The following is a 9,846-nucleotide window of genomic DNA, read 5'->3' on the forward strand; positions in this document are numbered from 1 at the left end:
ACTACTTTACAATCAATGTTTTAATGATATTTTGTGGCGAAATCATTCTTTTAATTCCTCAATAATTGCAAAATTGCTCCCGAAAAACACAGACTAATGAGAATGTCTGGAAAGAATTGGTCAGAGTTGGGAGCTTGGGTTGGTAGGGTTAGCGTCAGGGTTAGCGATGTCTCTAGATCAAGTTACCCTTAATATCTCGTCAATAATTAGATAATACAACACTTTGACTTCATCTTTCCAATGTCCTAACTTAATTGGCAAGTGGTAGCCAGCGATAGAACCAGCTTCAGGCGCCGACTGAATGAGGCCATAGATCACACTTGATCTGTACGGCCAGCGAAGTAAGTAATAACACAACCAACACCAAACTAAGGTTATCCTCCCCAAATATCCAACAATCTCCCATTCCCAGACACCTAACCCATCAACTCTCATCTGGAAACTCAAGTGCCTTACGAGGTGGAAAATGAAAATTGAATATTTTTTTATGCATTTTAAAACCTTTTTATTAATTGATGTATTTTAGATAATTTTTTAATCAATTTCTACATTTTCATTTTCGTCTAAAACCTCATCTTCTGTTTCTTTCGAGCTTAAATTATCCTCGGTTGTTTTCTCTTCGGTATCGTCTGTATATTCCTTACTGCTTTTATGCCGTAAATTGTGCATTGAACTTTCTGATGATTCAAGTGATGATGTGTGCATATTTAGTGATGATTTTGGGGCGTAAAGGTAGGGATAGAGTTGAGGTGGTATCCCGTAGGCCATTTGGAACTGTTTTGGAGAAAGACGAAGAAGAATTTAGTGACTGGATGACAAAATTTTTGTGATTCTTTTGGAATTTGACATTAAATTTTGTGATTTTTGACTATTTGGAATCAAATTTTAGGTTTTTAGGTTTAATCCACTGATTCCAACATTTAAACTGTTGGATATATCAAGCCTAGTCTTAAATCAATCCGAATCTCATTTTTCAATGTCATATCCTCAAGAAAACATAATTCAACCCTTAAAAATACCTGTTCCATTACCTGCTGCCGATAGATATCCGTTAAACTGAGTTTACTGAACAGCGATGGATCAATTGGATTTCCAGCTGAAGGATATGATACAGGTGATACTCCTTGTGACATCATTCGACAGTAATTAGCGTCGTCACGCACAAGAACTTGAACGGGAACGACTCGTTTTGTTGCTGCTAGTATAGCTGCCTCATGTTGCTGAATTTGTTTTCTTTTTGTCTTGTAGCGTCGATTTTGGAACCAAATCTGAGGGATTTGAAGGAATGAAAGAGAGTTAGTGACTGTAATTTAAGGAGATAGCTTGTCAGCAGCAGCAGCCTCAATTAATCCTCACCTTAATCTGTGTCTCAGTCAACCTTAGCGTCTTTGCAAGCTCAGTTCTTTCAGGACCACTCAAATATCTTTGCACAGCAAACCTCCTTTCGAGTTCAAAAACTTGAGCGTGACTAAATGCCGCACGACTTCTTTTCTTCCGACTTGAATTAACATCATCATTCTTATTGTTCATGGGATAATTAGTGAGGGTAGGACTTTCACAATCTACACGATATAAATGGAATATCATGACATTAGTATACGAGACAATCAAAAAAATTGACTTATAAAGTTTTAGTTCGGTGCCACCTTTAAGGTGATACCTATTGAACGGTGATAATAGTCCCGTGACAAATGTCGCACGTGTGACATGCGAATTATAATGGATATAAAGTAAATTCGAGGGTCATTAGACTAATTGCTGTTTTACAGCCAGACACTTTTATTAAATCGGAAGCAGCACAATTTACCTGACATATTGTGACGTCTTCGCATATCTATTGGATTACTATTCAATAATTGCACTATATTTTTTTCACTGCTGTCTGTTGACTTTACATTATTCTGTTCATCATCCTTAGATACGATAAAACAATCCAATGAGCTACGTCGAAATCGACAAAATTGCTTGATTTTCTTTGATATATTCTGATGATGATTATTGCTTGTTAATATGTCATTAATTGAGAATGGTGTTGTCGATAGTTTAAGTGATGTTTCCGTTAAATCCATTATTTTTTATTATTATTTAATTAATTTAAATCCACAAGATTTTTTTATTATTATTGCACTGATTCCTTTTTATATTTCTGACAGTTTCACGATAATGTTACAACACATCCGAACCGATTGATATGATGACAGTTTCTAATTTCATCGTAAGTATATTACATTCAATAAATACACAATTATTATTACAAATTGACTCTTTTCAATTTTTTTTTTTAAATAGGTAGACAATGACTAAGTAACGACACGATACGTCTTCTTTTTTGAGAGATCAAATATGTTATGAAGCGAGCACAAAAAATAATATTGTATATACGAATGCACACATAAAAAAAAAATGAAATAAAAGTATATACAACAATATTCTTCTTTTCTTTTGTGCACGAGGGAGACTTGAAGAGTAAAATAATACCTCCTCCGTTTGAAGTGGATTGGATGAAGGAAAGAAAAATGAGACGAATGTCGCATTCTCATTGGTTCGCTTCTTTTCTTCTCTAATTGAATTACTTGTACGTGAATTGATTTCTTCTTTACCACAATATGACTTTCATGATTTTTTTTTTTTCTTTTATTTCCGAGCTTCGATTTTTTATTTTCTTCTTCTTGGCTTAATTGTAGTGAAATTGAATTAGATGAACGGAAAAAAATATAAAGCAAATTGAAGTGTGATAATTAATCAGATCATTTTTGAGTTGAGGAAATTTATTGCGTCTGTTTTGATTGAGTTGTAGATGATTTTTCTTGTTATGGGAAGATTTGTGGTTTTGGGAATTTGAAATATTTTGGGTTATGTTTGGATTGTTCTTGAGTTGTGGTTAGGCTCACTTCTTGATTTTTGAGATCCTGAATTAAGGTTTAAACTTGATAATTTCGATGAAATTCGTAGAATCTGGTTGAAACAAATAAATTTTCTGTTCTGTACAGATAAACTTCAGTTCTTTGAAAGAGATATGACTCTTTAGAACCTTGGTTTTGTATCTAATCCTAGGATCTCTTAGGTTAAACCTATTTTTGAGCCTTATATTGCCAATTATATTTGCATTTCTAGAATTCAAGCTTCAAAACTGCACAATTTTGGTTATCTTGTTTTATAGTTTCGGAAATTGTCGGCCTAGAACAATATTGAACAGTTTGATTGCTATGATTCGATAAATAGTCTGTTGAATGTCGCTCTTAGATCTCCAAAATCCTTTCTTTCGACTTGTTACGGCGTTTTTCTTAAAATTACCTTGAACTTCACTCAAATCCTGTAAATCAAAAATTATTAAATTACATCCAATACCATTTAAATTTCAATTATTCTACATAATTTATTTTATACACCATATCATAAATTATCATAATTACATGCAGTATTCACGTAGCCACAATATATTTCTCCTGTTTATACATTTCATAAGCAAACTCTTCAATATTTGAGGGATCATATTCAAGTCCAATATAATCAATTTCTAAACTAAATGGACCATCAAATCCACCTCGACCCGATACTGAGAATCCGAAGCTTGTTATTTTATTTAGAGGTATAGGAAATTGCTTATCTTGCACAACACCATTTGATGCTAAGAAGAACTTTGAAAATGGTATTTTTGTAATTTGCCAATGAGGACCACCACGTGTGTATAATACAAAATGATAAATATCATTCCATGTTACATCGAATGTTCCTTCTGTTCCGATATTAATCATGTATGGTCGTCCATCTCCACGTACACGTAGCACTAATGTATTGTATGTTGACCAATCATAATATGTATTTCGTCTGAATGACTTTGTATGTCGTTGACTTCTAATGCTCGCATATCCTGCTTTCTTTATTCTACCATCTTTGGGTAAATTTGCTGTCACAATCCCATTAAATAGTCCATAGCCGGCTGTACTTAATTCAAAATTTGCTTTACTGTATCCTTCATTGTGGTCACTGTCGCATGTTACTATCCACTTCTCAACAGCCTCCCTTGCTGGAATTAAATAATTTGTTATTAATAAATTGACGGAATATGAATCAGTGCTGCACTTACTGTTAAATCTACAATATACGTCAATTTCATTCGGTCTATAAATCAGAATTGGATCTGTTTCTAACTTTTCCTTAATTTCCTCTTTCCACATGATGATTTCCTCTTTGAGATCTTTAAGGCCTTCCAAAATCATCTTCTTTGTGGGTAGAATTGGCTGTTCCTTCTCATATCCTGTAATTCAACAAAATTTTCATGTCAGAAAATTAAAAATCAGAAAAAATTACATAAATTGCTCAATTTTAAAGAATTCTTACCTTGTTTCTTGCTCTTCACCCAGAATGTTGTGCAAATAGGTGTCGTGTGGAAGGATCTACTTTGTAAAACATGCCGTAAACTCCTTGCTAACATAATTAAAATAAATTTTTCAAGGAATTGAAAGAAAACAAAAAATATCAAAACAAGGTTGGCATTTGAAATTTTTATGACCGTTATTTCGAATTGTGTAATTTGATGTTTTGAAGCTTATTTATTAATGATTTACACAATGATTCTTATTCAATTGTATCAGCATGCATTAGTCTCAGACATTTAATGTTAAACTGTTGATTTTTACACAAATATCCACAAATGATCAGTTTAAACTACGAACAATTCGAACCAAAAAGTGCGCGAAAAATTCAAAACTTTCGAACCAACGTTTATTTTCCAATCCGTACTGGCCAGAGCCAAAAAATCGTAGTTTGACGCCCCGAGTGATCAAAAAAAAAATTGTAAAATCCACAAAAGAAATAAAATTACATTTTATAACTTTTCTAGTATAATTACTTGAGTGAAAAACACAAAGGCTTACAAATGATAATGTTTTCAGTAAGTATATCATGTTAATTTATTACATAATTCTGTATTTACAGTAGAAATTAAATTTTTCCGGTACGCTTGGTTAGCACCGAGAATTTTTCATCCCACAAAAATTTATTGATTTTTATCATTTATCTTAATTAACAAACTTATCTCATAGGGAACCAGTCTTAGCCAAGATACGCGATTCAGCGATAAAGAGAAGAAGCTTATGAAGGAGCTGAAATTTGACAAAATTCTTGAGCAAAAAGTTGATATGACAAAAGTTAAATTGGATGTTTTGAGACCGTGGATATCAAGTAAAATAACACAGTTATTAAAGCTTGAAGATGATGTTGTTGAGGAGTATGTAATCAACCAATTAGAAGAATCAAAATGTCCAAATCCAAAAAAGATACAGTAAGTAAAAATAATTAAAATTTACAAAAAATTTCTCACACAAAACCACAAAACAAATAATTTTAGGATATATTTAACCGGCTTTTTGAACGGTAAAAATGCAAAGATATTTGTTGAGCAGCTATGGGCACTTCTCTTATCAGCTCAAGAATCAGATACAGGAATTCCGAAGGAAATGATAGAAATGAAAAAAGATGAAATATTAAAGCGTGAACATCGAGATAGACGAAGATCATCAAGTCCACGAAAAACATCACGAGACAGTCATTCACGAGAGAACGATAAGGATGAAAAGCAACAGCCAGAAAAGAAAATTCCACCAGAGGAAGCAATAAAGAAAGCAAATGAAATAAAAGAAAGAAATCAGATGAAAATTGAGGCGAGTAAGCGTGAAAAACTTAAGGAAAAGTCAGCTAGTGTTGATAGATCCAGAGCAAAGTCGAAAGATTATGATATAGATGATAAGCGAAAGGGTCAGAATGATCGATCACGAGACAGACGAAGTGTATCAAGAGATAGAAGCAGAAGAACTCGTTCAAAAGATCGATCGCGTAGAACTCGATCCAGAGACCGTACACGACGTAGTCGTTCTCGTGATCGAGCTAATAGAAGTAGATCTAGAAATAAGAGAAGTCGTTCACGCGATCGAAATAGACGAAGTCGCTCAAGAGACAGAATTAATAGAAGTCGATCTCGTGACCGTAAAGGAAGTCGATCTCGCGACAGATATCGTCGATCATCCAAAGAGCGTATTGATCCCAAACAAAATAATAAGAGTAGACGTGACCGTAGTGTATCAAGAGGAAAACGTCGTGACCGATCAGTATCTGAGGATAGACGCTCAAGATCTAAAAGTAATCCAAAACAGCTATCAAAGTTGCAATCGAAATTACTGGACATGGCAAAGAATAAGGAAAAGAAGAATGGTGGCTCAAAATCTAAAAGCAAATCAAAATCACCATCAAAAGCCCGAAGTTCAAGCAGTTCCAGCAGTTCAATAGTTGCAAAGAAAAGCTCAAAGAATGATGTTGTTCAACGTAAACAACCGGAAAATGCAAGCAAAGTGCGTCAATATCGCACAAAGCGAAGGTCTGAAAGTGAATCAGACGATGATAGGGCACGCGACAGAAATCAACGACGACGAAATTATCGATCGAGATCTAACTCTAGAAAGAGGTAAGTAACTTAATAATAATAAACATTAAATATCTATTGCGTGATTGTCAATCATAATTCCTTTTTAAATTGCTAAAATATCAAATTTTTGCATTTTATGTTCATTATTTCTGTTGTTTTTTATAGGAATCGCTCCCCACGATATCGTTCACGGTCACCTCGGCAGAAAAAACGGTAAAGAAAGTTTATATTGCGAAATTATTGTTTAAAAAGTTAATTTTATGTATTTTCTAATGTTTATTTGCAGTTCTAGGTCAAGATCGCGTCAAGAAGTACGCCGTAGTTCACGGTCACCGCGCAGAAATAGATCTAGGTTTGTAGACATGACTTAATTTGGATATTTTGGGTGAATTATTGAGTTATTGAAGTCAAAATTGACAGAAAATCCGTTAAAATTCAAATTCTGAGTTCATTCATCCTTAGCAAATTGTCAATTAATATTCACCCCAAAAATGCCAAACATATCACCAAGGCAACAGCACGACAACCTCAAAAACTAATTTTCTTCTTCATACCTTTCAGATCACCACCGAAAAATAAATTCAGTCCAAAGAGAACTGATCCAATTGAACGTAATAATTTCAAAAAATCTTCCAAGAATGACTCATATGAGCAAGAACGACCGAGAATTGAAAGAAATCGTCCAGCATTAAAAGAAGACGAGCTAGAAAGTCGCGACCGAAAGAAGCCAATTCAACCAGAAAAGGAAGTACCGAAGAGAAATGATGTCGAAAAAGTTAAGAGACGTGAACCAGAAGTTAAAGATAAAGACATCATTAAAGTCAAAAGTCGACCGGAAAATAACGGAACTGATTATGACCGAAAGAGCGATGATCAGCTAGTAAAAGAGAATAAAAAGGATCGTCGCGATGCACAACTGCAAGACAAAGTAATTGTAGACTTAAGAAAATCCTCATCACCATCACGAACACCATCGCCGTTCCTTAAAGCACACGAACGAAAGGATTATGTCCCAACCCAGCCCGTAAGTCGTAAAGAGAAGCAACAGGATTCAAGTAACAGTGAGTCAGATGATGACGAACAAGTACGAAAGAAGGCCAAATATTCGTCCGACAAGAAAGTTATTGAACCTGCAAAGAAAATTGAATCACGTAAAGAGGATGTGACGTCAAAATCATCAAAATCTTCAAAGTCAAAGTCTGAAAATGATCGACCAATAAAGACTAAGGATGAAAATGTCTCAAACAGTGAATCAGAAAAGTCAAAGAAACGAAAGAAAAAGTATCATGATGGATCATCATCAGATGATTCGGAAGTTGAAAAGAAGAAAAAGCGCAGTAAGAAGCATAAGAAGCATAGCAAAAAGAAGTCAAAGAAAAAGTCTGTAAGTGTTGATAAGTCATCAGAATCCGAGGAAGAGACATCAAATGTGAATGAGGATTTAGAGAAGAAGCTACGACAAAAAGCTCTCGTTAGTCTAATGAGAAAGAATAAAAAGTCGGAGTGAATCCTCCACCTTCTCACTTCCTCTACGGGAATATATTATTTTTTTAGATATATATATTTTCAAATTCATATGATATGACGTTACTTATAGACTATACGAGTGACAAAAACAAAAAATATTTCACAATTCATTTTTTTTTTCGCTCTTTTAGTTATTTTAGCGCATTTTTCTGGGAATTGAGTTAGATTGGGTGGATTTTTGATGACATTATGTCTGATTGTGTCTGTTAAGATTTGAAAAATTAAGGCTGTTTGCATTTTTGAATTGATTTTATTATCTAATTTAGAACTTAATAAAGATTATGTAACTCAGATATCGTTAATGATACAAAAATTAGGCATAGTTTGATAAGTTGGACATTTACAGAATGTATCTAGATGTAAATTTCGTTGTAAAATGCCCAAACGTACAGAGAGCATGCTTATACTAAGGAATAGTAGTAATACTAGAAAAGCACAAGTCGACTGATCGATTCAAATCCCGAACAGGCAAAGAACATGCTTTCATGGCACAGAAATACAAAAGCAGTACCTAAAAGCTGTCCCTTTGCCTGTCAGGGAAAGTAAATATGACTCTGACTTGGTTTTGGAAACTAACCGAACTCAGCACTAAATCATTCACGCCGGCTTGTAGCAGGATTTTTGATAGATTAACCAATTTGTGCTTTTCGGGCTTAATGATATGCTTGGAAGTTTGTGTATATCCACAAAATAAGTCATACTTTGAGCATACTCACTGTAAGTTAGAATCAGAACATTTCAACCTTTTGTTGTGTTGCATTTATGGATGTAAATCTTTTAAGCTGTTATAGAATTAACTTGTTTGAATCTAATTAGCACTGCCAAACACAAGAAAGGTTGAAAAATCTTCAGTGGACATTTGAACGATTTTATTAGCTGTTCTTTTGTAATAAGGACGATCAGTGGCATTTAAGTCAAATTAATCCTTATAATTAGGCATTTATTATGTACATCCTCCAAATGTCCATTCAAGAAGTTCAAAGCTCGAAGTCAAATCGGAATTTGTATGTAGCAGTCTTACTCGACTCTATATCCTTAACAGGCAAATATACCGCATTTAGGTACCGTAGTGGTATTTCTGTACCATGAAAGCATACTCTATGCCTGTTAGGGAATGAACATGTGATTCGATATCGAGCTCTGACTTTTGAATAAGGACGATTGATGGCATTCAGTCGATGATACAATTTGTGACATTTAGACGTGATTAATCGTAAACCATTCAAATCGTTCAAATGTCCACTTAGACATAAAGCAATGCAAAATGCAAACCCAAACTCAAAGTTGAGTAGTTTTAGTCTAGTATGACTTTAAATCAGCAAGAATAAACTCCAGTACCTTCAAAAATCACCTCAAAACTAAGGATTCTTGAGATCGAGATCAAGATTTCTCAGTCTCAATCCCGGTCTCGGTCTCAAAATCGAGACTTTCGGGAAACCCTAGTCAAAATACCAGAAAAATGCGCTAAAATTTTTTTGTTGGTCCTCAACCGACTTTATAATTTGTTTTCATGTCTTTTTTTTTTCGAAACAAAAAAAAAAAATTTCATTATTATTATTTTCTTAATCTTCTTTATAAGAGGTATGAATGAAATTGTCTTAATACTTATGATGATGAAAATCTGTCATTTTTGAAAAATATTTGTAGAAAAAAAAATAATTCACAAATATTGAAACAAATTATTCTCACAAAAAGTCATATAGAAAAATTATAATTTTTTCATTTTTTTTTATTTTTCATTAATTTTTCATCTCATTCGACAGCGTAAGGAAGAAGAGTAATCGTCAAATAGATGGCAAAGAAATAGTGGAAAAAAAACACAATTTTTTTAGATACATAAATCTTGTATGAATGAAGAATTTTTTTAAAAATCATCCTAAAAATTAATTAAATAAAGG

The 9,846-nt window shown here is 33.5% G+C and overlaps 3 protein-coding genes across 5 annotated transcripts; 1 reads left to right on the forward strand and 2 right to left on the reverse strand.

Moving 5' to 3' along the window:
- Nucleotides 1-495: 495 nt before the first annotated feature.
- bap (NK3 homeobox bagpipe) lies at nucleotides 496-2,357 on the reverse strand. Of its 2 annotated transcripts, none has more exons than XM_070634812.1 (4): nucleotides 1,808-2,357; nucleotides 1,357-1,562; nucleotides 1,020-1,268; nucleotides 496-774 (listed from the first exon to the last, which is right to left on the reverse strand). In XM_070634812.1, the coding sequence occupies exons 1-4, from the start codon at nucleotides 2,067-2,069 to the stop codon at nucleotides 535-537; spliced, it is 957 nt and encodes a 318-aa protein (XP_070490913.1). In that variant the 5' UTR covers nucleotides 2,070-2,357; the 3' UTR covers nucleotides 496-534. The 2 variants fall into 2 exon arrangements, with proteins under 2 accessions (XP_070490913.1, XP_070490915.1); XM_070634814.1 differs by having other exon boundaries at nucleotides 1,032-1,268; nucleotides 1,808-2,356.
- A 993-nt stretch (nucleotides 2,358-3,350) lies between these two features.
- Nucleotides 3,351-4,505, reverse strand: CIA30 (complex I intermediate-associated protein 30). Its single transcript, XM_070634815.1, has 3 exons — nucleotides 4,342-4,505; nucleotides 4,088-4,258; nucleotides 3,351-4,027 (listed from the first exon to the last, which is right to left on the reverse strand). Exons 1-3 carry the CDS (start codon nucleotides 4,433-4,435, stop codon nucleotides 3,423-3,425), a joined length of 870 nt encoding a protein of 289 aa, XP_070490916.1. The 5' UTR covers nucleotides 4,436-4,505; the 3' UTR covers nucleotides 3,351-3,422.
- Nucleotides 4,506-4,762: 257 nt separating this feature from the next.
- Srrm1 (Serine-arginine repetitive matrix 1) lies at nucleotides 4,763-9,845 on the forward strand. 2 transcript variants are annotated; one of them, XM_070634806.1, is made up of 7 exons: nucleotides 4,763-4,894; nucleotides 5,046-5,284; nucleotides 5,351-6,460; nucleotides 6,587-6,634; nucleotides 6,708-6,773; nucleotides 6,983-7,805; nucleotides 9,712-9,845. In XM_070634806.1, the coding sequence occupies exons 1-7, from the start codon at nucleotides 4,880-4,882 to the stop codon at nucleotides 9,727-9,729; spliced, it is 2,319 nt and encodes a 772-aa protein (XP_070490907.1). In that variant the 5' UTR covers nucleotides 4,763-4,879; the 3' UTR covers nucleotides 9,730-9,845. The 2 variants fall into 2 exon arrangements, with proteins under 2 accessions (XP_070490907.1, XP_070490906.1); XM_070634805.1 differs by having other exon boundaries at nucleotides 6,983-9,845.
- The last annotated feature ends 1 nt before the right edge of the window (nucleotide 9,846 follows it).

This window comes from Chironomus tepperi, unplaced genomic scaffold (genome assembly GCF_022539635.2).
Source record: "Chironomus tepperi strain 1889 unplaced genomic scaffold, CSIRO-AGI_Ctep_v1 contig_85, whole genome shotgun sequence".
NCBI lineage: Eukaryota > Metazoa > Arthropoda > Insecta > Diptera > Chironomidae > Chironomus > Chironomus tepperi.

What these genes read in the sequence shown, in the direction of transcription:
- bap (XM_070634812.1), bottom strand. Translation starts at nt 2,069, where the DNA reads ATGGATTTAACGGAAACATCACTTAAACTATCGACAACACCATTCTCA. An exon ending in AAGACGTCACAATATGTCAG is followed by an intron (nt 1,563 to 1,807) that starts GTAAATTGTGCT and finishes TATATCGTGTAG; the next exon opens with ATTGTGAAAGTCCTACCCTC. An exon ending in TGACTGAGACACAGATTAAG is followed by an intron (nt 1,269 to 1,356) that starts GTGAGGATTAAT and finishes CAAATCCCTCAG; the next exon opens with ATTTGGTTCCAAAATCGACG.
- CIA30 (XM_070634815.1), bottom strand. Translation starts at nt 4,435, where the DNA reads ATGTTAGCAAGGAGTTTACGGCATGTTTTACAAAGTAGATCCTTCCAC. An exon ending in GGTGAAGAGCAAGAAACAAG is followed by an intron (nt 4,259 to 4,341) that starts GTAAGAATTCTT and finishes GTTGAATTACAG; the next exon opens with GATATGAGAAGGAACAGCCA. An exon ending in CGTATATTGTAGATTTAACA is followed by an intron (nt 4,028 to 4,087) that starts GTAAGTGCAGCA and finishes ATTTAATTCCAG; the next exon opens with CAAGGGAGGCTGTTGAGAAG.
- Srrm1 (XM_070634805.1), top strand. An exon ending in AGATCTAACTCTAGAAAGAG is followed by an intron (nt 6,461 to 6,586) that starts GTAAGTAACTTA and finishes TGTTTTTTATAG; the next exon opens with GAATCGCTCCCCACGATATC. An exon ending in TCACCTCGGCAGAAAAAACG is followed by an intron (nt 6,635 to 6,707) that starts GTAAAGAAAGTT and finishes GTTTATTTGCAG; the next exon opens with TTCTAGGTCAAGATCGCGTC.